The sequence below is a fragment of the Poecilia reticulata genome, linkage group LG19, assembly GCF_000633615.1.
Source record: "Poecilia reticulata strain Guanapo linkage group LG19, Guppy_female_1.0+MT, whole genome shotgun sequence".
In the NCBI taxonomy this organism is placed as follows: Eukaryota; Metazoa; Chordata; class Actinopteri; order Cyprinodontiformes; family Poeciliidae; genus Poecilia; species Poecilia reticulata.
Genome location: NC_024349.1, coordinates 13,958,414 through 13,986,024, shown reverse-complemented (window position 1 = coordinate 13,986,024; position 27,611 = coordinate 13,958,414). Strand labels below are relative to the sequence as shown.

Here is a 27,611-nt window from a genome sequence, read left to right as displayed (position 1 = left end):
TTTTATCTACAATGGCCCTAAAATGCTAGAATGCTATTAGTCTTTCCTTTTGAAGATTCTAACGTTTTAATAAATTAATGCTTTCTTTTCTAGTTATTAGCTTCATTTGAGTTTTTTTCTTAAAATTTTAGCTATAATGCCTTTATTTTGTGAAATAACAMACTATTTTGAGGTTTAGTAATCTCAGAGATTATTACCAAATATAAAAGTGTTGTTCCAAATAATAAAAAATGTAAAACAGAAACCAGACAAGTGAGTTACTGATACTTTATACAAAAACACTAATCAGCAAAAACACTGGTGTGATGCCATTTCCTTTAAAAAAAAAGGAAATGATTCCAGATTTATTGATTCTGGAATCAATAAATCATTAGGATAATAAAATCAAATAACAGACAAATTCAAATAAGTACCTTTTTGACTGTGTACATCCAGACGAAAATCTGATTTTAAAAAAGGGAAAGTGGACTTTTTGTGGGTCAGTGAATGGTAAAAAACAGTCAACTTTTTCATTTTTTTTTTTATTTTTTAAACTGTTGTTTTAAATCAACCATTCGCAGAAGCTGAATCTAGACCAAATAAGTCAAYCCAGACACAGTTAGCAGTGCAAAAATGTAGACGTAATTGCAAAACTGAACATAAAACTTTTGAATTTTGTCTCATTTGGTGATTTGTGCTGATCAACTTGGTGTTTCCAACAATAACAATGTTGTGGCTACCTCTGAAACCATCCTTTAGTTGTAGGATCTATGCACATATATTTTTTTGTCTCACAATCAAAAAATGGTCCTGACAAAGAATGTGAAGGTTAAAGTTAACCCATCAGGATCCCACCCATGATCCATCTCTAGAGGTAGTAGCAAATGTGTATCTACCATTAACTGTAAGGGTTAATATGGGGTTGCAGAAATGTGACATAGTAATATGATATAAAGCAAAGACAGAAGCAAGAGTCGAAGCATGGCCATCACACCCTAGAAATGGATCATCAGAGAGTAAAGCAGATAAAGAAAATCCAGCTTTACTTGCATTTGAATTACACATTCAAATATATCTTATTCATGTCATTTTTCTGAAACATTTTTTCCCCTTTTGGTTCATGAACAGTTAGCCTACCCTTCAGCAGATGGCAACATGGTCCCCTTCTTGCCTGGACCAGTGGACATGAACATCGTGGAGAGCCAGGCAGTGGACCTGGACTATATCAACTCCACCTACTCTCGTGGCCACCTAAACCCTAGTCTTCATCACCAGACCTACCAGTGCCGGTCTGCCACATTCACSCTCACCAATGTGGTTCCGCAGAAGAAATGGTCTAATGATGGACCCTGGGAAGTCCTAGAGCTTACYGTCAACAAGACCTTGGCAGCCTACTGCCTTGGAGAAGCCTACATAGTGACAGGCATCATGCCCTACCAGAAAGAAGAGCACTGGATGAAGAATCGGGTGGCAGTGCCAGAATACCTCTGGTCTGCATACTGCTGCCCAAATTATAACCAGAGTATTCCTGACMGACTGAAAGATGCCTTYCCCACCTTCGCTGCTATTGGACGCAATGACCCCAACAGCACAGAGGAGATTGTTCCAATAGACAAGACGGCTAAGAAAGTGTACAGGGGATAYGATGTGAAACAGATGTCTCTGGACTCGCTTGAGATGTACCTGAAGGACAGATTCGATACAGTCATCAGTGTTTTTAATGAGCAATGTGGTTAATCAGATTACGTGCTAGTAAAAATTATTGTTCTGATCTGAATTTTATTCAACTGAAAGCTATGAGACATGTTCTGCCTTGTAACCTAAACTCACTGTTAACTTGAGTGTCAGAAACTCCATCAGCTGCTTGTGATACTGTGGTTCCACCTGTAATGATACCACAAAGTCCTTCAGTACCTGTTCCAACCATGCCAACTCCTTATCGCATGTTTAATTTGCTGCATTTTGTTTTCTTACGGAAAATTGCTACCTTATAAACGGTGTCTGCAAACTTACCMCTTYTGACCACTAGATGGAGTCGTGGAGCTGTATGTGTGAGGGCATTCTCGCTCATAGATTTTTTTAAATATAATTTTGTATTGTACTATAACTTACCGATAAAATGAATAATTGAATGAATAAACTTTCTGTTTACAGAAAAAATGTCCACTTCATTATCTGTGAGCCTTTTTTCTACTTTAAGAGTTTTTTTTATTATTATTGGAAGAGAGGCGCAGATGCTGCACTCAAAATAAACATGCAGCACCCAAAGTTCAGTATGGTAGTACTGAGGTGTYATTTAAAAGAAAATATAAAGCAGAAGTATCCTGTTTGGAGAAGTTAACTTTTTTTATTGTTCTTGAAATACAAAGGGGTAATTTGGTCATAGACAGGCAGGTAGCAGACTTTTGAAGAGGTAATGGATGATAGTTTTTTCTTTGTTTTTAAATGCATTTGGTGTTAAAATGACAAATTCTGACTTTGAACAGTCATGAATTCTTTAAACCGTATACTCCAAAACCAAAGTAGTTTTTGTTTGTTTTAGACCCCAAAATTTGCACATTTTTAAAATTTTTGATCATGCAACCATTTGTTGGCATGTCTGGATGCAGCTACACAGCATAACATTCAGATTGGTGATACATTATTATTTGCCTTTAAGTTGACTGTTCAGACTGGCTTATTAAAAGGGCTTTAATTTTTAATTAAAGAACACAACTGGAGGAAATGTACTTTCACACTGAAAGTATTTGTTTATTTGATTGTTTATATATTTTTTAAATATGCTGGAGAGAACTATGTTGACAGAAATAAACCTGTTAAACTTGATTTTTTTTGTTTCTTTTTCCCGTTGGCAGCAATAAATACAACTGATGCTTTGAGTAATTATGCTTTTATTGCATGAACTGGCTTAATATTAGCACAGGTTTACACAGAGCTGACCATGTCTAACATGAACTTTTTTTAATACAGTCAGTTAGGACACTGTGCCATTTGGGTGAAAAGCTTGTCCCAGATCTCCACCTTCATTATGGCCCTGCCCATGGGGGACATGGTGGCCTTGATGTTCACGTTGCTGCCCTCAAAGTTGATCCCACAGCCATTGGACTCCTGCCGGACAAAGCCTTTCTGCTCCTTGTTGTAGTACATCTCTTTGTAGAGGCTCTCATTGCATTCTTTGCCCACATTGTAAATTCCCACAGCCACCCAGTTTTTGTACATGTTGTAGTCATATGGCACTGAGAACATTATTGCTATAATCTCCTTGGCACTGTTGGCTGATCGGCCAAACAGCTCATAGGTCAGCACTCCTACAGCACCTGTCGCTTTTCCGGTGTCTTTGGAGAAGTTGCAGACTTCTGTCTTCTGTGGACGGACAGTGGGCTGGGGAGGGCTGTGGACGTTGCCACTGTCTAAGAAAACCCTTTGCAGAAACAAAAGTCATAAAAAAAAAATCAGATTTTTTTTTTTTTTTTTTTTTTACTTTATGGGTAGGAAGCTATATCTATTTTTGCACTTACTTGGGGTTAATAAGGCAATACTGGTTGCTAAGGTTGGTGATCTCGATGGTGACATTTCTTCTGCTTTTGAGGGCGGCAGCCACAGCCTCTGCTGATTCACTCATTTTGTTTTCGAGTGTTTAACTACAGATCAAACAGACATGCAGCTACTAATAATCAACGCACTGACCAGAAAAAACAACTTCTCAGTTAGTTCAAGAAGCAAAAAGGACTTACCTGTCTGTGCCACTGGTGTGTTGCGCGCTTGTGCGATGCCGTATTTGAATCCCAGACTCTAGTGCTCAGGTAAATCTTACTGGGGAATGTGAGACAACCCACAGTGTCTCCACCCACAGCAGATTCCCAGCTGCGTTCCGCCCTGTCTCAAACTTCATCAATCAGGTATTTCTAATGATGCACACAGAAAATAGGTGCAGCTGAACGTGGTTTTTCTTGTTATAACTGTATTTTCTTGCCAAGGTATGAGACTGTTGAGTTTGCCTCACAGTTACTCCCTCTCAGACGAGTAACCACACCCTTTTCTTTTGTGTCTTACTTTATTTTTTTTTCATGGTGATCATCTTATAATGCATTGCAGTCATCCTGTCAAATGACTGTGTTGCACACTGCTTCTGATTTTAATGCATTAGTTTGYATTTGTTTGTCAATTTTTTWGTCAAAGAAGAAAGGACTGTCAACAAAGCAAAGTAGACAAGTGGATTAGATTCATTTTTACTTTTATTTTTTCAAAGCACTCATAATGACAGGAATCAACAATCATGAATGTCAACTATAATGCTTTCAGATGATGTGAGCTGTTCATTTTGACAGCATTGCAAACAGTTCATCTGCCCATCTTGTCATACAGCTCTACTTTGATGATCGCCTTTCCAACATCAGACATGCAGGCCCTCACGTCCAGATCCTTGCCCTGGAAGACCACTCCGGAGCCATTGGCCTCTTGGCGCAAAAAGTTGGTGAAATCCTTGCCTTTGTACATCGTGTCGAACAGCTTGCCATCGCAGGCGCGCGTGTGCTCGAAGATGCCCACGGCAAGCCAGTTCTTGTAGATGTTGTAATCGAATGGCACAGAGAACATGATGGCCATCAGCTCGCTGCAGCGGTGGTCACGCATGTTAAACAGCTCGTAGGTCAGGACGCCCACGGCTCCAGAGGCTGTGTTGTCGTCCTTGGTGAAGGAGCACACCTCTGTCTTGGTGGTGCGCACGGTGGGCTGCGGGGGGCTGAATGGGAAGCCACTCTCCATGTGAACCCTGCAAGGAGTAGAAAGGAAGTCATGAGCCATTTCATCAAGAGTAATAGAAAAACTATTGGAGCTCTTTAAGTTGGAAATGTGGCCCCTGACACCKCAAAGAGAAATTGGAGGTCAACTTGGTGAGATTATAACAAAGAAGGCAAAAACTGGAGATAAAACCCAGCAAAGGATGGAAATGAAAAATGAAAGATAAATCCTAAATTCTCATAATTTAAAAATCCCCCCCAATCACTAATCAAAAATATATAAAAATAATAATTAACATGCATATGAAAAACTGAGAAAACACCCCAGATTTGTAAGTCAATAAACAGTTGAAACAAAGATATGCAAAATAACTTGCAAAAAAAAAACCCTGCTAAAAAACCCAAGAAATGAGACCTCCAGATTAACTGAGCCATKAACAAATGTTTGATTGTATTTCAGATGCAGATCTTGGAGGAAACTACTGGCTGTCTTTCAGAGGCTCTTACTTTGGATTGATGAGGCAGTAAATAGTACTGACGTTGGTGATCTCTATGGTGCAGTTACGGTTGGTGGTGAGGGTCRCGGAGTGGGATTCTGCTGTCTCAGGCATGGTGGTGGCTGTTCAGGAACGACTACAAGGAAGCAATTCAGATGAGAAGCTGAAGCAGAGAGCARCCAGGATGCCATACATTACAGAAAGTTATCCAAAGAGAGCCACAAAAAGCTCCACCAGATATTACCACCAGAGCATGTTTAGTGTTTGATAAATMCGATAAAAGAAAATAGAGTAAATATTTCAAAATAAAAACACTTACTTCAGGTAATATGGCACTCGTGGGATGGCAGAGAGTCCTCTGAAAAGAGATTCAWGCTTGGTTTAGAGACGAGCTTGAAGTCACACCCACTTAGACACACCTCATCTGCTGCAAGGTGTGTTTCTGTAGTCCTGCACTGCCGCACCAGGAATGTCACTCCCAGTGTTGCTTCTGTGAGAGTTGAGGACAAAAATGCATTTTAATCATTGGGGTCTTGAAGGACATYTTGCAACAAAACATTACAGATRAAGCAMTAAAAGTTAGGTCAATAAAGTGGACAWAATGCTGTTTTATTATGTTGAATGCAAATGGAGTAAAAATTTGAAAGAGGGGAGAGTATTTGTTTAAAAAATATCTGTGAAAGAAAAACAYTAATTCTACCATTTTAAGGAATTAAAGGTAAAAAGATTTGGCCCARAGGATGGGAACAGCTAAACAAAATAGTCTGAGCCCCACCCAAAATGTCCAGTGACAAAGTTAGACTAGTCACCCAGACGAGTTTGTCTAGATAACCGTCAAACTACCGGTGATGAATATTGGTTTTCAGTRTGTTCTTTCTCTGTCGGATTAACTTTGTTTAACCACAAATGAATCATAATGCAAAAGTAAATTATGAATCATGAAAACTACTACGGTTTTTTAAAATGTTGAATGGATGAACTGATTATGTCGGATGGGTGYGGCAGCCTTGCAAAATCTAGAAATCAGCAAGGAGTCACGAGTTCATCTGTCTTTGTTCTGAAACTTGTTCTGATCTCATGGAAACTTTTAGGATCCTCTGCAAGCACCACAACTCAAGARAAAATAACTAGAAAAGCAAAACAGCAGAAGTTCTCTGTGCAGTTGCATTACAACTGATGCAAAATAAACATGGACAAATACAAAACCAGACAAACCAGAAATCTCCATAAAARTATTCAAAAATACACACAGGAATAACGCATGCACAGAGACAAAAATCTGAGATAYTTTTAAAAGGGAAAAGACATGAAGGGATGCAAAAAAGTCGACACAAAACAGGCAGGCAAAAGCAAGATAAAAAGATGCAAAATTTGTAAATGTCACAGCATGGAGTAAAGCCTTGACATAAAACAAACCTTTAAGAGAAGAAATGCATCAGATAAAATACTTTATTTAGGCAGAAATGAGGACAGGAKATTTAAAATGGTCAAAAGACATAAAAACATAGGGACAAATAAACTACAAGCAGGAATTCACAGCTACAAACACACAGTAGAACTGGAMAAATGAACGATAGAACCTCAATGTGATGGGAATAAAATCCCAAATATATGACGGTGTGTGAACACATCAAATATCTTTATGTRAAATGTATCCACCTATTCTGCACACACAGGTGACAACAGCTAAACCTGGCAACAGACATAAACTAAACTAGCAACCAAACTTGTGGATAATTTCSATATAACAGACATAAAATACAATTCTGAGAAAATTTCTGATGTAGCTTAAATATTTGCCATTAAATTGTTAATTTGACAYAAAGCAACTACAGTATTAGTATTTTTTTTTCAATAACTGGATTAAAATGGTTTCTTATTGTGGGCTTCTGCTCAAACTATTACTTCCTGGCCTTTTGTGTGTATTTTGTTACAACTTTAGCACCATCTTGTGGCACTATTTTTCWACTTGTCAATTCAAAGAAAGTAGAACGTTTTATCCCACTGCTTCTCCATATTTTCCATGTGCTGATGGATCCTCGTGCTGATCCTGGTTCTGGTTYTGCTCAAAGGGAGTTGTGACCCTCGACTGCTACTGCCCTCTTGCACTAGAGTGCATTAAGCTGATCGAATCACATAACACGGTTTCCCCCAGATAACTTGCTGTGTCCGGTGGTAGAGGTGYTAGGGGCGTCATCCAGCAGCCTTACACATTTTTAAAGTTGACAGAAAATTTGAGAATATGACGAAGTAAATATATGCTATTGGAAGACACTCAATACCTAAAAATCAACTTTAAAGTCTTAACAAAAGGACAAATAAATAAATACACATTTTTTGTACTTCAGTTGTTTCATCCTAATTTAAGTGTCACTTTGTTTGCTGAAGTTGTTGGTGTGTAGACTGGGTAAGATGGACAATAAAAAAATACACCGCATTCAAAATACATACTAACCATTCTATTTTGCCATTGTGCTTCCAACCATTTGACCTACGAGACTCTTTAATACTGTTACCKGTGTAGAGAAAATTATTTCAGAAATAAACAAATTATGCCTGGCCTGATGGGGGGCCAAGTATAGCCTGGTGGCCTGACGGGCCACCAGGCTATACTTGGCAGTTAAATACATTGACAGCAGTCAATGTATTTAACTGCTGTCAGCTCTATGTAGACTAGCTGCACAGAGAACTGGACTCTATTCCACAGAAGACACAGACATTAATTGTGAGTGAGAAGGAAAACCAGAGAAGTTTGTTTATTTAGGTTTGAGGATGTCTAAGGTGATACATTTATCACAGATGGATTCCATCTCGTCGCAGAAAAATCTGAAGGATGATTTGATTTACTTTTTTTATTTTCTCATATTTTATTGAATAAATAATTTACCCCTTTATTAGTAGATGTTATTMATTTATATATTTATCAGTGTTTTGAACTAAGTATTGTACAAATTGGAAATAACACATTAATCAAAGGTTCAGAAAAAAAGGAATCATTAATTAAAAGGATTCTTCTTGTTCATATATGGGCATTTGATTTAAAAGTGTTTTTTGTATTAGATTTAGTTTTACAGTTTTAAAATCCCCTCTCTTACCTCTCAACATTCAGCTGTCCCTCTATGACCTGACTACTGTCTTAACTGAAGCCATCACTTTCAGTCTTTGATGACCTGCTGTGCTTCGTTTTGTATTTTGACCACAGGGTGGCAACGTTGTGCAACGAATCATTAAAATAACAGACACCGATTCCTTGATGAAGACACCAAAGAAGATGTTTGGCTTTCATTTTGTTTTTAAGACAGAAGCAGTAACTCAATTCATTTCAATYCAACTTTATTAAAGCTACAGTACCCTGATTCATTTACAGACATAGACAACAGCAAATTATCAGTGTAAAAACTGTATTTGCTTAAAAAAAAGATCATGCCATGAAGCAAWATTACAGGCACAATTAAGAAAAAAGAAATACACAACTTGTATTCCTCTGCACAGGTTTAGAAGTTAACACCAACACATTTTATCACMGGTTTGTTTGTAGCTTTTCATATATCAGGAGAGAATTTGTTCTTGCTTTGTTTCTATTTTACATRAAATATATAAAAGACAGAGAAAAACAACACTCCGTGAACTGAGTTAGCACAATTGCTRATTAGATGGAATAATAAAAACTGATTATTAAAAACAGAAACGTAAACGTATTTGCTATATCATTCAGTCAAGCTTATAAGGTAGTTCAGCTTAAGTTGTTTTACAGCTCAGAAATCCCTAACAGTTGTCATTTTGCCTTATCAACAACAATTTCTTTGTTATTCTCCAAACAACTGGTGGCCTGAGCTTTAAATCATTTCTGAGGGAACATGCTTCCAGTAGTGATGTTAGGCAGATTTGTCTTTTCTTCTATCCATTTGTTGTAATTGGTAACTCTGGTGTAAACACCAGGTTTATTTTCCTTTGCACATCCGTCTCCCCAGCTAACAATTCCAAAGAGGAAGAGCGTGTTGTCGACTTCGCAGACCAGCGGTCCTCCCGAGTCACCCTGTCAGAGAGAGGCAGAGAGCTTTAATGGGAACAAACATCATGTGTGGGAGAAATTCTCRAGTCAGGTATTGACATGCTCAAATACCTCACAGGCGTCCTGGCTCCAGTCGGGATGTGCGGCACAAAACATGTTGTTGTTGACCATATCTCCATAATAATCCTTCTGTCGACACACATCATCMGCGAGGAGGTTCACCTGAGCCTTCCTGAGGAACTGAGAGTTGTACCATAACCCTGCAAAGAAAAGGAACAGATAAGACATTCCACAATAAAAACGGTATATTTTTACAATAGTACATCAATCTTGTGTCTTTGTTTTAACATGCAGCCATGCAAAAAATAGCATTTCCATGACTGTCAACACAATCTATTAAGAAATATTAAGTTAATTCACAGATGCAAGTGCTTTTTAAAAAAAAAAATTCCTGAGGTCATACTATGACTATCCAAAGCTATCCATAAAATCTTTAATGAAGATTTTTGGACAGCTTTCGCAAGGTTTCATTATTTTCAATCATTTAAATCAGGTTGAGGTCTGGACTTTGACTGGGTCATTGCGACACCTTGATTATTTTCTGCTTCTTTAGATATGCTGTTGCATGAGAGTCAGAGGTGGTGATGTTGGGTTTWAGAAAGGTTCCTAAGAATTGCTGGGTGACATTCATGGTGTGAACGKTTTTGGGGACTCTTTCCCTAGAGATKATTGGCAACTGTGTTAAATATTGTCCACTTGTGTCACATGGATTCTCCAGAATTATGGAGTTAAAATAGTTTGGTAATTAAATTAATATCCCTTCCCAAATTGATGCACAACAAAAATGTCTTGTTTAGATGGTTTTCGATCTTGGCGTGATGGACCAAATAAGTAAAACTGATGAGAATGACCACATGTTATTATAGAGGCGATTAGACTCATGATGACCAACCAATCAAGTGCTGATTGACTTTTCAAGTAGAAAAGGCAAACATTGTTTTTCCATGGCTGTTCTGACAGCCTCGCAATAGTTATTAGTCTTTACATGAAGAAGAACAAGGTATATCAAACTTTCTTCACCAAATTTCTCCTTCCCATATCCAGCAATCTCACAGGTGGTCCCTGGCGGGAGGCTCTGCAGAGGCGGTGGGAGACAGACAGTTTTTACCGAGTCAGTCTCTTCAGCACACTTTCCATATATGGCCTTCAACTTCAGCAAAGCTGAGGGAAATCAGCACAAAAAAGACAGTTTGTTTTATTTAAGCTGGTAAGCTTTCTTTAGGTAAGTCAGATTTTATGTTGTTGGCTGTTTTTCTTTGGGAGGTCTTCGTAGCAAATAGATCCGTTCATACCAATGTCATTGTTATAGTTCTGTTCACTGTGGTTGAATTGTTCATGGATGAAGATTTGCTCCACTCTGAAGGTTTGCTCCACAGTTGARTCACTCTCGTTGATTGCATTTTTTCCCAGCGTGACAGACAAGCGTTGATGCCTCGTCTGAGAGCTAAAACATGAACATACAACAGAAAAATCTGTCATTTCTTGGCACCGGCTCTGTTTGCAGTAACTGRCGTAATGTCCTACCCTTCAGGGAAGCAGTGGGCAGCTGTGATGACCCAACAGGCAGATATCAGACTGCCCCCGCAGCGGAAAACATTCTGCTTCGATTTGCTAAGCCAGAATATAGCAGCGATCCACGGGTGAGATTCCACAGTAGAAACTGTTCCGCCCACAATCTTTGTCTGCTTTCGTATAGTCCGCTGACCACATGTCAGCTCTGCAGCTGGAAAAGAAGCCAAATTCAAAACTGTTGTTGGAAAACACATACAGTACATGACCAGAAAACAAAACWAAAAAACATTTGCATTAGGAGCTTACATGCTTGTGGCATGATGGGTGAAGTTGAAGGTACAGGTGTAGCTGTAAGATTGAAAATATTTTTTTTCAAACCTTTGGAGCATGCATGGTGTGTACCTGAAACATCCCTAATTTATTAAGATATTTTCCAAATCTTTCTTAGAAAAAATAGAAAAAAAATCTCAACTTGTCTAAGAGATTCAAATCTGATGCATGTGAATAAAAAAAAAAATCTTMTTTCAGGAAGAACATACTTACAGGATTCAATGTCACAATTAGGGATATCACAATATTCCCGGACCAGCTGGTGGTTTTGTCGAACGTTACACCATGGGCGTAGTCTGTACCGAATATTTCTGAAAGAAAAACACAGTCAAGAACCAACAAACAATAAATATCTTTGGCTTAAAATTGACAGTTTGACTGTAAAGACCACATGGAAAAAGCATGCATCCTCAGTAGGTATTTGGATGCCAAGATCTTCTCAGAAAGTTTCTAAGTTCTTATTGAATATGTCATGTGGCTCCTGGATTAAGCCTCTTGGCTTKGTTTAGATCATTTTTTGCCTGACAAATTCCAGTTTATTCATGTTAACACTAATCCCAGTGAGGTATGTGRAGCACAGGAAATTCTCCAAATTATACATGCCTCTACATGATGAAATTGTGTTCCAGTATTGYGGTGATGGTACGCAAACATATTAATCAGGTATATGGTGATATATACAAATATATTAAGCCATAAAGCCTAATCCAAACATCCACTCTCACCTGACATTGCTCAAGAGAAGGGATTGCTGCAAATTTATATCATTTGACTGCAATTGACCTACTTTCCAAAGATAGATAACCTTTTTACCACCAGRCATTACAAACACAACTGATTTGCATTGTATTATTATATAGGACCGAACTGGAACGTCTATAACTGAATTTAAATCTGTATCATTAGATCGCATTCATTTTATTAAATCAAACAGTATATTTCTGGGTACGACATATACTGTTGTGAGGTGTCTTGTTGACATGACATCCATTATTAATTAGTGCTAAATATGTGAACTGAACTAAAACATTAAATGTTGCAAATAAGGCCAGGTATGCGACAACATACATGCAGATAAACTGCTGTGTTTGACCTATATTCTACCAAAAGTGATTCAGTGAATCATGACAAATCCCTCCGTTTTGTTAGAMGTATGACTAATTGAATGACAAAGAACTGTAACACACAATTTCCTTGTTTTGCTATCGGTATGAGAACAGAGACAGATGTTTAACATTCAAGCCATAGACCACCTGCAGTAGTTGTGTCGTCCAGAGTGAAGGTCTGAGGACAGGTAACGCCTCCTGGTGTGTGAATCCCAGATCTCGCATGATTTTCCGCTGACTGATTTCGAAACAGTCCCTCTGTAGAGTAATCCGATCCCTTCATAGCAGCTGTCACCTTTCTCTACGGCTACAGACACAAGTGATTAAAATGTGAACTGGCATCACTGAAGTTTAGCTTGAAAAATCAGCTTCTCACCTATTTCACAGCGTCTCCCAGAAAGCCCATCAGGACACWTACAAAACAAGTGTTCACCAGTGACCAATGAAGGGACAGACAGGCCACCGTTGAGACAGAAAGTACCTGCAAGATGAAATGACACATTTAATGCTCAGGAAGCAAAATCAAGAAATCTTAATAAAGGATCTATTTACTGAAACTACCAGAGGAAGGCAGGGAAGCAGCAATGTTTCTTCTTCTTCCATGCCTCGAATGGCCCTGAAAATATTTTTCAATCAGTCGATGCAGAAAAAAATAAGTGAAATTTGACTTCAGATATATAAAAAATGTCCTTACCACTTCAGCTAAAGAAAGAGTKATCAGCAAGCTTAAGAAAACCCCTGGACTCCTTGTGTTTATCATGGTTCTCGAGTGCAGTGGGTGAAATCCAAACAGGCTCTGCATGTGTGTTCTTGCAGAAGGCTTTGGTTTTCTCTGCTTTATGCCTGAAAGATACTGAACTCTGATTGGCTATCAGCTGTCAAACAGCTGGCTGGCCCATTAGATTTTCTGGTGAAGAAATCACAGTGTACAAGGTTTTTGAATGAGTCACCAGAGGTCACCCACATAGTTTCTTCTCAATATGACCGAAACAATCCAGCACCTGTTTAAATGACTAAACAAATTACGGGTCATATGAAAATAGGTTGGTAATTAGGAAACCACAAAGTAGGATTTTATTCATTTAGGTATCATTAGTCTACTGAATGTAGGTTTCTATGCAATGTACAAACAATATATTGGGTAACTGTGACAACTACAGTTACCCAACATAACTAATGTAGTCATTACATTATTCCTAGTGTAATGATATTAGAAATATATAGTTTTGGTCTTCTATGGGTGTGTACTATCCGTCCACTGACATAGATTAAAATCAGAGAGGGACTGATGAAGATGTCTTATTAAACTAACGCTGCTTCATTGAGCAGTGTTAGTGTAGTCGACGTGAAAGAAGTGAATGTGTGAGGCCATTAAATGTACATTTAATATCAGTCCCACTCATAACCCAATGTAGTTACAAAATATTGCATAAGTAACCACTTATGTGAATGTGATTTTGTCTGGTTACAACTTACAACCACAAACCTTAATGCAGCGCACTGAATTAAAAAAAAAAAATAGAACAACACATAGCACCATCTGACTGTGATTTGGGAGAAAAAAATTGAGTTTTCAACACCTTTAAAAAAATAAAACACTGAAAGGTGTGTCCAGTGTTTATCTCAATTCCCTTTTACCCTTGAGGCTTATAAATAAAAAGTAACCATTGTACCTCATTCAAAATACAGACATTATTTGAAGGCCTCGGAGGGTTTTTAGAGAACATTAGTGAACAAACAGCATCATGTAGACTATATAAAGCAGCAGACAGATCAGGGATGAAGTTATGGAGAAGTTTAAAACATAGCTGGGTAATAAACCAACCCAAAAAGTGCTGTTCAGTCCATCAACTGAAAATGTAATGAGTGTTACACAACTAGAAACCTACCAAGACATGGTAGGCCAGATAAAAACAGTATTTTAATAAGTGGTGGTTTCTGGGGCGACATCTTGTGGGGGGGGGCGGCGGCATGAGACACCCCTGTCCTCTTCTTTGGTCCTCCAATTAACCACCAACCACCTGCTGCCCGTCCCTCACCAACAATTTCCGCCTGGGAGGGCAATGGAATGGAATGGAGCACTACTTGGGATGTTTTCCCAGGGCRCCAAACCGGCTAGAACACCGCCTCACACTCTAATCATGAAAGGAGCAAGAAAGGACGTGGGGATGCTGGTGAAGCTACATARAGCCACAGATTAGCTGATTTAATCTAACATTTTAACAGTCATGCAAATAGTCGCATAAACCGATAGGACCGCATTCCTTAATTAATTGCTAAAACTCACCTTCTCATAGGAGGTCACATTGATCTGTGATAGGCTGTGATTTAGCTGCATCGTAGTTCATGCTGATCTTTCTTTCCTTCTTGTTTTTAATTACGGTAACTAATGTTAATATGTTCAAGTATTCCATTTTGCTTATGCTTTTTATTTTTCATTAATTTGATTTGATCCTTTGCTTATTCAAGTCTTTTCCTTCATAGATTGCATGTAGGTAGCTGGAGGTAGAAGTTATTGATGGTGAAATTCAACTAAAGAAAATTKTATAAATAATTTATCATAATTAATAATTATATGACAAATATTAATGCAGTCTGCAGAAAGTCAAATTTGCAGCATCCTATAAGCCATACAGAAGGACACAGCCAACATGTGGAAGAAGGTCATCTGATCAGATATGACGAAAATTAACCCTTTTGGTTTACAGTCAAAACGCTATGTGTGGTGGATTACACACCAATCTCATGACAAAACATGGTAGTGGCAGCGTCATGCTGCTGCAAAGCTTTTCTTCAGCAGGTACATGGAAACTGGTCAAAATCTACTGAACAATTTAACAATTTTAATTGCAAATTGATTGAGTGTATGTGTTGTTTTAGAAAAGCTTGGGAAATATTTACTTACTCCCTTCTATAGAATTTGTGCTTGTATTAAACATACAATAGTTGCTTCAACACATAAAGTGTACTGCTAAACCAAAGTGTATTGTTGTAGTGATTGTTCAAAAGTCAGAACTTATAGGATATAATGTCAACCTATCAAGTTTATATGTATAGCACATTTCAGCAGCAATGCAGTTCAAWGTGCTTTAAGTCATGAAAACATAAAAACGTCATAAATGCATCAATTATAGGGKGCTGGACATCAGTGGTTTTATTCATTGCTGATTATCTCCACCGGCTGTTGTGCTTGGTGACCTTATGGTGCCATCTAGTGGCCACTTCATAAATGTATTCACCYGCAGTTGAACTGACAAGGAGAGGAAAAAAATCTCTCTTTGTAATGTTGCATTCAGAGATGATCGTGCAGACAGTGATTATTTATACAGGTCATCATGACGTRAATCTTATCTGTAGAGAGTTTACCAGGAGAGTCACATGGTAACACGGGAAGATAAATATGTGCATGAAGTATCCCGGAAGTTTGCTCATCTGGATCCTGCTCAGCATGTGCTGCTTTCAGGGACAGTCAGAATTATCCCAACAAAATAAAACATTTGATTTAGGTTTGCCATTGAAGCAACGGCGGTTTATTATCAATTCAATGCATATATTTGGAAGCAATATCATTACTTTTGATATAAGTGTTTTATTTTTATTTAGTCTACTTATACTTTATGGTTAAACTATATTTCTATTTGTTGTTTAGATTTCTTTTGAGAACGTGGCTGATATTGATTTGTATGTTCGTTTTTACTTCAATTAAAATTTTGAATTATGTATGGCTTTTATTTATGAGAAAGAAATATTCTCTCAACACGTCATGTCCCTTTTCTGGCTAAAAACTGCTTGATTTTTGGTATTTATCTTTTTAAAATTTATGTTGTTTTTTATTTTATTTCCGTAGATAATAAGATTRCAATTTTTCCTGTAAAATTGTATCCTAAATATTTTTTGTATTTGCAAACTTAGAATGTTTATCTTAACACGGGTAAGTTAGCCTTTTTTTYCCCCAGTATAGTTTCTTGTCTTCCCTTTTACAATTTTACATGGACTTGTAAAATTCGAGTTTTAATGAACGCACCAGCTGCGCTGCGCTCTGAGTTGAGATGAGGAGAAATTATCAGCAGAATCCGCAGGTAGGAGGACGCGGCTGTTGGACACAGAAAAAAATGGGAAACGCTGACACTAAGCTTCACTTTAGGAAAGCGGTGATCCAGCTGACGACCAAAACTCAGGTCTGTTTCTGTTTTCTTCGTAATAAAACTCTTGAACGCGAAAGGGGGGGAAAAACGTGATTCTGAACGATATTTGCTTACGACGATAAAAGTTGGTGTGCCAGATGGTAGCGTCAGGTGCAGGTCTTATTATCACAAGTGGAGTGGAAACAAACCGTTAGTAACTACACTTTTAGATTTGAAATAAGGATAGGAAGTTAAGACAAGGAGCAATTATGATTTTATTATTTGCACTGTTTTGCGGAAGTAAACCCATCATTCTGCCAGTTTTGCATCATTTGTTTAATGCWACTTTAATATATGAAAATGTGTTTGGCTGAAGACTGGATTAGCTAAGGTCTACAGAAATTGTACCTTGACCATTTCTTATTTTAAGGTAGAATCGAAATCTCAGAAAAATAAAATCAACGTTTTGGTCTTTACTTCATGAAAAAAATTATTTGAGATCATCCCAACTGCTGTTATCTGTTAAAGTTTATTTATCATCTTTTTTTTTGCACATTTACTAAACATTTCACCTATAAATTATCTCAGTCATATATATTAAAAAAAGTATAAAAGTATAAAGTACCAGTGAAAACATACTTAGTCATAMATTCTAAGAATAGATTTTTTAATTKCTGCATTACTAGCAGAACTTTTTGAATGTTTTGTCAGATRCAAGCTTCTAAGTTGAGTGAAAATTACTTCAATCTAGCTGGGTTTATAMGTGTGTTTTTATTAGCAGTTTTGTGAATACCATGTCTGCATGATTGGTGCTGCATAGCTGGTGAACATTTTTATGAAAATGAAAACTTGGGCACACAAACACTTTACAAAGTTTCCTGTACTGCAGCCTGTTGAAGCCACAGACAAYGTGTTCTGGGATCAGTTCTGGGCCGAGTGCTCCATCGCCGTCCAGGATGTTTTTGCTCTGGTGCCCGCAGCAGAAATCCGAGCTGTCAGAGAGGAGTCTCCATCCAACCTAGCAACCCTGTGCTACAAGGTAACCTGTCCTCCTCAGAATGTCTTATTTAGATCATCTTTAGCAATATCACATGGTTAGATTTAAGTGAATTTCTGTTCCTCAAACATTTAATGGAACTGGTTTCTTTCTTCAAAATGGGAAAGACAAGTTGTCCTTTCACTGTTGATCTTCAGAAGTCAAAAAAATTACTTTCTGAAAATACTTAATACCTWTTTTTTTTTACTTTGTAAAATTATAATTTCAAATGTTTAAAACACCTCCAACTGTGACAAACAAGGTTTAATGAGAGGAAAAATTCATATTCTCAACATACAAAAATTTCTAAAACTTGCTGCTGGAGCTCTACTGCAAAAACTGACAACCTTNCATGGTTAGATTTAAGTGAATTTCTGTTCCTCAAACATTTAATGGAACTGGTTTCTTTCTTCAAAATGGGAAAGACAAGTTGTCCTTTCACTGTTAATCTTCAGAAGTCAAAAAAATTACTTTCTGAAAATACTTAATACCTTTTTTTTTTTACTTTGTAAAATTATAATTTCAAATGTTTAAAACACCTCCAACTGTGACAAACAAGGTTTAATGAGAGGAAAAATTCATATTCTCAACATACAAAAATTTCTAAAACTTGCTGCTGGAGCTCTACTGCAAAAACTGACAACCTTGTGGTTACYAAGTTTWGATAGTGATTCATTTTAAGGCTTTCTTAACATTTTTTATCAGGGGACGCCAGTAACCATGCCAGATGAGAAATGCATTCTATTGGACAAGCACTCTAATTTAGGAGYCTGTACCACTAAAAGTGAAACTACTGTATTTCTAATTACAAAGCATGTCATTTTTTATGTTTTTTTTAACAGGGTAACGGTATCAAAAGGGTTAAAATCAATAGCTTAGTTGGTTTGTTGTGAATATGTTGTCCCTTTTGCGTGATCACGCCTGCAGACACTGCAGCCAACTCTCCCTTGTTAATCATCCAACCTCTAATCTGATCTTCCCACTGAAATATTTGACCCCTGGYTGAGGCTGAAGGATGAGGTCTRCATCTAAAACACCCTTTACTCGATCTAAATCTGCAATAAAATGAAAATCTTCTCAGCCTTCTCAGAGACTCAGACTGAAAATAATGCATTGAGTTTTGTAGTGAATGAATTGGTCACTAAAACACAGAGAGTTGGTTTACAAGGTAGTTCCTACAGACAGCCAGGTTTGCTGTGTTTTACTTGACTGCTTGTATTGTTCATCCTGGATACAGTCGGAAACAAAGGAATGCAGGTGTTTGTTATTCCCACACTAGGAGTTCAAGAGGTCAGTTTAAAAGAGAGAGAAAAAAAAAAGATGGGAGAAGGAAAAACCACTCGTTAATCAACAAAACAAGTTATCAATAAAATTAGAAAAATACAGATAACGATCTAAGAAGCCAATTTTTGCTGTTTTTGTGTTTTTTCTTCAAATCTTAGCTTGTTTTGAAGAATCCATTAACATATATTAGGTCAAAATTGCATTCATGTCCTCTATTTTTTTWAAATAGTTTCTGTTACAATCGGTAATCTACATGTTCTGCCATCTTTTTAWTAAAAATAACTTAATTTAACTCTTCCAATAGAGAACTTTATAGTTTAATTTACATGTTTGACGTGGTTTGTGTCCAGGCAGTGGAGCGGCTGGTTCAGTGTGCCGACTCTGGCTGCCCCTCGGAGAAGGAGCGTCAGATCGTGCTGAGCTGCACTCGCCTTCTCACCCGAATCCTGCCGTACATTTTTGAGGATGCTGACTGGAGGGGCTTCTTCTGGTCCACCATTCCTGGCACGAAAAAATCCGGGGTACGACGCATCGCCTGAAGGAGCTGACACTCTGACAGTTTACCTTTCTTTTTACTCTTKAGAGGTTTATCAGTTATACTCAAGTTGAAGAAAGAGCTARATGACATTTTCTGGATATTTTAGCTTTAATAACCTTAAATACATATATTTTTTTTGAACTTGCAAAGATATTTTCAAGTTAAGTAGGTACATATGGTTAATTCTTGGTATGTAATCTGTGGAAGCTGCTGCCGGAGAAATCCGTTCTGTCCGCAGACAGGAGTGTTCGASCTATTAGCTATCCTTCCATCACACAGTTTGTAGCCCTTTGATTGCTTCAGCTACAATAATCTGGCCTGGCTAGAAAAGATRCTGCTCTTTGATTTTCAGAGCTKATCCTGCATTGTAAGATAAAACCACTGCTGCTGTGGATGCAAAGGTCTCCATCCAAAGCTGGACTCTCTCTCCTCTCCTCCTCTCCCACCCCGCCCACCTGCTGCTGAGTCTCTGGTTACCTGGTCAACTGGGGACCCTGGTGCAAACACTGCCCATATTGTATCTCCCACCGTCTACCTGCCAATGGTTGAGTTAAGGAGGGATTGAATGTCTGTTAATGAAAGTATGGGACTGAGGAGAAGAAGGGCTGCTGCAGGCGTAAAAGGCTGATGGGCTCCTTGCAATGAATTCAGTTATGCAGAAAAAGTCTTTATTTTCAAGAAACAAAACCAATCGAACCTTAAATTAAATGTCTGCCTGGTGAGTGTGAAACTACATTTTGGGATGGAGATCTGTAAATACAAGGAGTGAAAGATGAGCCAGAATAAAAGTTTCTTTAATTGGTCAGTAAACCATATATACTGTAGATTTTTTTTTGTTTGATACAACTGAGTCCTCTTCACTCTGCAAACAAAACCACACCAAAGAGTAATGCTGTCTTGAGTATGGTGCATTCACTGATCAGAAAAATTTATGGTTCTTTAGTTTTTGACCAGTCAGAGGGAAAAMAGATGAAAATCGCTCAGTCGGAAGCACATTTCTTGGTTTATGTCTTTATAAAAACCTGCAAGAGTTGTTTTCAAATGCTGCATTTGTGTTGCAGAGTTTGGACGAAGATGCTGATGAGAATGAAGCTCGGCCGCTGGCTGAATCCTTGCTGCTCACCATCGCTGACCTGCTCTTCTGTCCAGATTTTACCGTTCAGAGTCACAAGAAGAACAACCCGGTCAGTGAGTTGAAAGAAGAACATTTATAGCCGGTCATTACAGATTAAGGCAGAGTTGAACATTCTCTTAAATCCTTGGTAACATTAAGTGTGTTACTGTGCTGTGTCCAACTAAGGCTGGTACGTCTATTGCTCCAAACTGGTGTGATGGACAAATTTGATATTTAACTTGCACACACAGAARTAAAATGATCTCAGACATGTTGTTCTGAACTCCTTGGTAATTACTTACAGGACATCATWCCTATAACAGGTAGGAAAACGGAGCTAGCCAGCGTTTTCTCTAATGAAAGGTGTCAGGTCTTGTTTTCTTAACCTTCCTGTGGTACAAGTCTGTGCCGTTATCTCCTTCATGCAACCCTCTGAGGTGATTTGCTGGAGTTAATGAGTGACTCCATGGCGCAGAGGGAGGCAGGCAGGAGTGGCCGTATTTGAGCTGGGTGGACATGTCTTAACTGAGCTCTGCAAACATTTTAGAGACTGGGGAAGTGATCTGTGCTGCCATCAGAGGAAGTGGTCAGTGTTTATTCCCACCTGCCTCTMTGGTCAACCTAGCATGAAGAATAGCTGAAAGGAAGCTGTGGGGAGMAAATAAAGTTTTCACTTTTCCGTCAGTGTTTGTTCACCTGGAGGTCAGTGTTTTTTTTTTCTGGACAAAAAAAAAAACACTACTTAAATTGGATTCAGTGTCTTATTTGCCTTCCAGTGTTCAAACCCTCCTAATTTCTTGAAAAGTGGTCTTGGTCAAGATTTCTCAAGGATTCAAGCCAAGTGTTTAAACATTTGGCTTGGACTTTGGTCATCCTTTTTAGCCAGTTTCTGTCAAGTATACTCATGATCGATATATAATGTTATCTACCAGCAGAAAGTTATGTCATAGATATTTCGGTTTGATCAGGTGTCATTTTATAAGAGTCAGCTGGACTGTGTGGGGGATCAGWACCACTATCTCTATAAAAAAGTCTAATATTAAGTCTTATAATTACAATAACTTTACATGCACACTTTTAGTAAAAATTTTCCCTTGTTGTGGTTATTTGTCTGTATTATTTATCAATAAGACTAAAMCATCAAAGGAAATAAACTGATATGCAATTGGAGTGGAAAATGTTTTGTTTATGGATCCAACATGAAAAAAGAGGGAAACAAATAACACCTATTTAAAAATTGTGGTTCGAGTTGGTGAAGGGTTGAATTAATATTTTAACTGAAAATAAATGAGAATTTAACTCTAACAAGGCAGTTCCTTTAGAGATATATTAGCTTAAATGTTGCCATTCTGAACGTCTAAATGAACTGAATCGGCTAAATTGATGGATCATTCATCTCTCAGGTCATGTGTCAGGTTGTTGCCTTTTTTTTATTTTGGTATAAATTAACTTACAGTATTTGTTTTTTAGGTTTCACTTATTGRACAGCATAATGGTGGCATAACAGTTTCTGTTTCTGTTGTGCCACTGGAGAAGTTTAATACAGCATGCGGCTGTGTGCCCTTTTGTCAGATAACTTACAGAAACACCTCATCGCTTCTATTCTTAAAGCTGCAGTTATCTGTGCCGAGGTGTCAAAGCCAGATAATGTCAGCAGAGTGCACTCGGCTCATTCTGCTTGCTGATTAACGTGGACCAAGTGTCCAAATGCAGAACCTTCTTAGACCTACTTTTATTTCATGTTATGACTGAGTATGACAGAAAGATGATACCACAATTAATTATCATAACAGCACTTTTGCCAAATAATATCGTAATGACAGATTTTCTCTTCTCAGTGATCAAATCTGGTTTGTTACTAGATGTCACAAGGAACACTGTACCTTTGTTAGAGAATCGTCTTTCACATATTACTTCAGCATATATCTCTAACTATATATATTTTTAAAACTCTTGTTTTGCTCCAGGATGCCTCAGAGGAAATGCGATCCATAGATAGCTGTGAGTACATCTGGGAGGCCGGGGTGGGCTTTGCTCAGTCGCCTCCCCCRAATTACATCCATGACCGRAACAGGTGAGACTGAGAGCTGCATTTTATCTGTTTAGCTGCTTTCCTAAACAAGTGATGGATATTTTTCACTTTAAACCGGGGGGAAATRAGGCACTAAAATTTTGCTTTGGGTAAGATGAACCCACACAGTCAGTATAAACTAATAAGGCAATTTGTAAGAAATTAGTTTAGAGATTATTAACAGTCCTTAACCATTAAACTGATTGCTTTCATATAAATCTGCTACATTGCTCAGCACTACAGGGATTTAGTAAGTTTAGTAATGTGTTATTTAATTATTATTGCTTTTTTCCCCACTTTGTAATTTTTCTGACTGCTGTTTTGATGGTAGATTTGTTGTGTGTTTTCAGGACAGAGCTGCTGAAGCTGCTTCTCACYTGCTTCTCTGAAGCCATGTATCTTTCTCCTTCGTCTGACAACCAAGTGCTTAACCCCTGGGTCTCCTTTTTCTGTTCTGCAGAAAACAGGTTGGCATGGCTCAAAAAAGCCACATCAAGATATTYTATGCGTAAATATGTGCTTTTGGAGCATTTACCATTTGTTTTATTTGACTRCAGTCCAGAAGAAATCTGATTGCTTTTGTTTATTTTGTCCTAGTGGATTGTTTTTGCAGGTGCAGTAAAAACAGTTAGTGGTTTTAAGTGTAAAAATGCAAAGAACTTTCAATTCCTCCTGGAAAATGTCCTTCAGTTCTTTTATATTCTTAGCTCTTCTTGCATGAACTGCATGTTTAAGATATCCCCAAATTGACTCAATAATGTTAAGGTCCAGAGGCTGAGATTTCCACTCCAGAACCTTCACCGTTTTTCTCCTGTATCGAAAAACAACTTATCTTGGTCTTGTACCATTTACAGTTTCCATCTCTTAATCTCTTCAGTTTATAGATTCTCTGTTGTAAACACCAGGATTATCTGTGTGCCGTTGCTTCAGACATGCCTTGCCGCTCTTCACATCCCTGTTGAACGTGGTCTGTTCCTATGACCCRGTGGGATACGGTATCCCGTACAACCATCTGCTGTTCTCAGACTACCGAGAGCAGCTGGTGGAGCAGGCGCTGCAGGTTCTGATCGTCACCCTGGAGCACGAGACCGGGTCAGCTGTGAGCGCTGCCCTCCAGGCGCTGGACTCCTCCTCATCCAATCCATCTGAGGAACTAGARGTATGATGGATAAATGTTATTGTTGCCATTTTGCTGGAAAAAAGTTATACTCTAAACTATGCAGCAAACAATGTGAAAGAAACATGTCAAAAGTAACACTAAAGAAGTATCAACACAGCTAAAAAAAAAAAGAAAGAAGATTATGACTTAGTTCTACCTATTTCTGCAAGTTTATTGTCAATCTCTCAAATCCTTTAACATAAGTCAACAGAAAATCCTGTTAATAAGTGCATAGGTTAAAATGAAGAATTCAAATTTTTTAATACACCGGTATTTTTTTTTTAATATACAGCCAGCTGGACCTGACAACCTCTTTGTGAATTACCTCTCGAGGATCCACAGGGAGGAGGTGCTAAACTGTAAACCTTCAGTTTCRTCCACAAATAGAAGATTTCTGATTGGAAGCTTTAACATATTATCTGTATTGGTTCAACAGGATTTGAGCTTCGTCCTCCGAGGTTTTGCTCAGCTGCTCAACAACCCWCTGATCCAGACGTACCTTCCACGATCCACCAAGAAGATCCACTTCCACCAGGAGCTGCTAATTCTGTTCTGGAAGTTCTGCGATTTTAACAAAGTGCGAAGCTCCTTGCATTTTTAAATTGCGTTCTTTTCACTTTTATTAGTGTAACTTTTTATGTCTTGGTAKAACCTAACAGAGCACCTGTCTTTAACTCACTAACATGACTGTTTCTGCATGTTGCAGAAATTCCTRTTCTTCGTCCTAAAGAGCAGCGACGTCTTGGAGATGCTGGTTCCCATCCTGTTCTACCTGAACGATGCCAGAGCAGATCAGTGTGAGACACTTTCTGTGACATCTGAGCAAAAAAAATAAAAATAAAAATACATCTCTGTACACAGACATTGAGGTAAGGGTAAACCGCACAAACTTCTAAAAAGCCCTTCATGTTTGTGTGCGTGTGCAGCTTGCGTGGGCCTCATGCACATTGGCGTGTTCATCCTGCTGCTGCTGAGCGGAGAGAGAAACTTTGGTGTTCGACTGAATAAACCGTACACGCTCCGTGTCCCCATGGACATTCCTGTCTTTACAGGAACCCACGCAGACCTGCTCATAGTGGTGAGAGACCTACTTTACTYGACTAAGAGATTGTCAACCTGCTAAAGCTTAACAACCTGTGCTTTACAAATATTTCACAACATTAAAACAGAAAATATAAGAACATGCTTAAAAGGTTGGTTTTCTTTTGAAATCTGAAAAGCTCACTGAAGCTGCACACAAACTGGCAGAGTCTACAAATTATTAATATTATTTTTTGTATTTTTCAGCTTTAGATTATAATACGCTCTCAATAGTACCAAGAGTCATATTTGTGTCCCTTCTTGTTTAGATTTTTCACAAAATAATTACCTGTGGACACCAGCGTCTCCATCCTCTGTTTGATTGCCTGCTCACCATAATTGTAAACAGTAAGTATGCCTGTAGACAATGCTGCCCCTTAGTGGAGAGTTGATGTAAGCACATTTTCTACCTCTGTAGTTTCACCYTACCTAAAGAGCCTGTCAATGGTGGCTGCCAACAAGCTGCTCCACCTGCTGGAGGCCTTCTCCACGCCCTGGTACCTCCTATCTGCACCTCAGAACCACAACCTGGTCTTCTTCCTGCTGGAGGTCTTCAACAACATCATCCAATATCAGTTTGACGGTTAGAACAACAATGGGATCTTGTGAGTGCAGCTGCATTTAGGGCAACATTTTGACGTCTGAAACCTTCCCCACAGGTAACTTCAACCTAGTGTACGCCATCATTCGTAAGAGGAACGTTTTCCACCAGCTAGCCAACCTGCCCACGGATGAGGCATCCATTCAGAAAACTTTGCAGAAGAAGAAGAACAAGTCTGGGATCTCCCGCCTAAACTCCACAGATGGCGAGTCCATGGAGGGTTCCAGACCTGCTGCACCTGCTGAGCCCGGGACACTCAAAGCCACCTTAGAGGCCACTCCAGGTGGGGAAGAAATAGATAATAAGTTAATAAGTTCTAAAATACTCTTTTCTTTTTGCAACTTTGACAAATGAGAAGGTGAAATAAAATGGCAAAAAAAAAAAATAACCCAAGAAAAGCTCTAGTGACAGAAATTTATTTAAAAACAAAACAAACCACCAAAGAAATKTATAATGGAAAGCTAAAAACTGCCACGCTGGGACCTGTAATCTGAAAAGAACAAAATAATAAACCAACCATAAAAGTGTAAATTAAAATGTAACCAAGCYAACTGGAGTCTGAAAAACATTGTGAAAGAATGGACAAATGTTAAAGTAATATGAACAAAAAGAGGCAAGTTAGAGCACTAGAAGCAACAAATTAAAGTGAACGTTGGAAGATTAGTGAGACATGGGTTTTAAACTTTTTTTGTGTGTGTCTGAAAAGTGTGGCTTGCATTTGTATTTAAAGCCCCTGAGGTTATTTAGAAACTCTGCAATCACAACTTCAAGGCCATTGTTGCATGTCTTCTACAAACTTTACATATCTACTGAAATGTTTGTACCCTCTTGTTTCCAAAATTCTTCAAAATACTAGTCAGGTTTGATGGAGAACTTCCATTTTCAAGTCAGGCCACGGATTTCCAGTCAGGCATCCAGGAAGTAACAGCTCATGTTGTTTCAGGAATTGATAAGATTACGGAGAAGTCTCAGGTAAGCGAAGACGGAACAATGGTTGCCTTGCCTCGTTCAAGCTCTCCAGCAACACCGCCTCACCACGGTGCCATCAATGGAGCTAGCGACACGGAGTCCAACTCAGAAAGAGACAGCGAGGTACAGCAGATGCCTTGCTGCTCCCACTCTGTTTATTTATCTGCTTTCTCACAGTTTCATCCTGTCATCAGGTCTTCACGAGGTCAAGAAGCCGAATGTCGAGCGTCTCATCTACTGCCGCCTGGACCGCTAATTCAGGCTGGGTCAGAGGTTTTTTTATTTTTTATGTTTATTTACGCTGCTTGTTGGTTTTTGTCAGGTGATTTTATGCTTTATTTACCTGTTCCTGTTAGATGTTGTCATGGAAATCTAGACTTCCTCTGCAAACCATCATGCGGCTTCTGCAAGTCTTGGTCCCTCAGGTGGAGAAGATCTGCATCGACAAGTAGGAGAAAAGTTTGAATTAGAAGCCAGATGGATTTAATAGTTTAACTGATTTACAAGAGATTGCTGTAAATTCTGGCATGGCTCAAATTACAAATAAGCAAAGAGTTGATGTTTTGGGAATTTGATTCTTAAATCTGAGATGTTCCAATTGGTTAGAGCTGGATCAAATGAGGAGGTTTTGTTTTATCTTCAGGGGTTTAACAGATGAGTCGGAGATCTTGAAGTTCCTGCAGCACGGCACGCTGGTCGGCCTCCTCCCAGTCCCTCACCCCATCTTGATCAGGAAGTACCAGGCCAACTCTGGCACTGCCATGTGGTTCCGGACCTACATGTGGGGAGTCATCTACCTACGGTAAACATACCTGATGTAGATTCACAGTGGATTTCAGTTTGGCTGCTGAAACTGTTTTTTTCACTCTTCCTTCTGTTCTTTGAAGGAATGTGGATCCTCCAATCTGGTACGATACGGACATAAGGCTTTTTGAGATTCATAGGATATAGAGGAGCTGTTGGAGTTGACCTCAACAACAAGCTTCTGCCAGATTATCTTTGACCAACTTACTCAAAAAATAAAGATTCTCTAAACATGCCTTGAAAGTTCTTCATTATGCAATAAATCCAACATGAAACCATTGGTTGAATATAATGTTCTTCACTCACTTAAATACTTGATTTAAGAGCCAGTTAGAATACACTACAGAAGATTTAGTACACACAGTAAAACCCAGCTGTAGCAAAGATTTATGCTGCAGCTAGATAAAGTCTAAATCAAATTGTCAAAAATATGTATGTCCTTTAAAAAAATGCTCATCAGAATTTTTATTTATCTTTTAAAGGACATTTTTTGTGTTTTATTTCTTAAAAAATATAAAAGGAACTGTAAATGATTGTACTAATACAAACAATCTGCAGCTTTAAAAAGAAATAAAATATAAATATTTGTATGTGAA

At 38.3% G+C, this 27,611-nt stretch overlaps 5 protein-coding genes across 5 annotated transcripts; 2 read left to right on the top strand and 3 right to left on the bottom strand.

Annotated features, from left to right (window-relative positions):
• The first annotated feature begins 852 nt into the window (after positions 1-852).
• LOC103481831 (endonuclease domain-containing 1 protein-like) lies at positions 853-2,150 on the top strand. The gene has a single exon (XM_008437594.2). The coding sequence runs from the start codon at positions 1,135-1,137 to the stop codon at positions 1,714-1,716; it is 582 nt and encodes a 193-aa protein (XP_008435816.2). The 5' UTR covers positions 853-1,134; the 3' UTR covers positions 1,717-2,150.
• A 702-nt stretch (positions 2,151-2,852) lies between these two features.
• Positions 2,853-3,822, bottom strand: LOC103481603 (DELTA-stichotoxin-Hmg2b-like). The gene is made up of 3 exons (XM_008437187.1): positions 3,714-3,822; positions 3,498-3,620; positions 2,853-3,400 (listed from the first exon to the last, which is right to left on the bottom strand). Exons 2-3 carry the CDS (start codon positions 3,599-3,601, stop codon positions 2,950-2,952), a joined length of 555 nt encoding a protein of 184 aa, XP_008435409.1. The 5' UTR covers positions 3,602-3,620; positions 3,714-3,822; the 3' UTR covers positions 2,853-2,949.
• Positions 3,823-4,196: 374 nt separating this feature from the next.
• Positions 4,197-5,635, bottom strand: LOC103481602 (DELTA-stichotoxin-Hcr4a-like). Its single transcript, XM_008437186.2, has 3 exons — positions 5,535-5,635; positions 5,226-5,351; positions 4,197-4,750 (listed from the first exon to the last, which is right to left on the bottom strand). Exons 2-3 carry the CDS (start codon positions 5,327-5,329, stop codon positions 4,321-4,323), a joined length of 534 nt encoding a protein of 177 aa, XP_008435408.1. The 5' UTR covers positions 5,330-5,351; positions 5,535-5,635; the 3' UTR covers positions 4,197-4,320.
• Positions 5,636-8,531: 2,896 nt separating this feature from the next.
• plaub (plasminogen activator, urokinase b) lies at positions 8,532-13,075 on the bottom strand. The gene is made up of 11 exons (XM_008437185.2): positions 12,930-13,075; positions 12,797-12,851; positions 12,612-12,716; positions 12,383-12,542; positions 11,343-11,440; positions 11,106-11,147; positions 10,812-11,010; positions 10,580-10,731; positions 10,308-10,448; positions 9,339-9,487; positions 8,532-9,251 (listed from the first exon to the last, which is right to left on the bottom strand). Exons 1-11 carry the CDS (start codon positions 13,035-13,037, stop codon positions 9,057-9,059), a joined length of 1,404 nt encoding a protein of 467 aa, XP_008435407.1. The 5' UTR covers positions 13,038-13,075; the 3' UTR covers positions 8,532-9,056.
• A 3,197-nt stretch (positions 13,076-16,272) lies between these two features.
• Positions 16,273-27,251, top strand: hid1b (HID1 domain containing b). Its single transcript, XM_008437184.2, has 19 exons — positions 16,273-16,413; positions 17,249-17,398; positions 19,030-19,200; positions 20,279-20,401; positions 22,299-22,405; positions 22,753-22,869; positions 23,333-23,561; positions 23,854-23,910; positions 23,998-24,138; positions 24,268-24,358; positions 24,488-24,639; positions 24,911-24,989; positions 25,060-25,224; positions 25,301-25,525; positions 26,186-26,334; positions 26,406-26,477; positions 26,568-26,659; positions 26,855-27,013; positions 27,099-27,251. Exons 1-19 carry the CDS (start codon positions 16,285-16,287, stop codon positions 27,160-27,162), a joined length of 2,472 nt encoding a protein of 823 aa, XP_008435406.1. The 5' UTR covers positions 16,273-16,284; the 3' UTR covers positions 27,163-27,251.
• Positions 27,252-27,611: the final 360 nt, after the last annotated feature.

Excerpts from the sequence above, each read along its gene's own strand:
- LOC103481603 (XM_008437187.1), bottom strand. The coding sequence starts at position 3,601 with ATGAGTGAATCAGCAGAGGCTGTGGCTGCCGCCCTCAAAAGCAGAAGA. Across the intron at positions 3,401-3,497 it reads TATTGCCTTATTAACCCCAA|GGTTTTCTTAGACAGTGGCA; the intron begins GTAAGTGCAAAA and ends GTTTCTGCAAAG.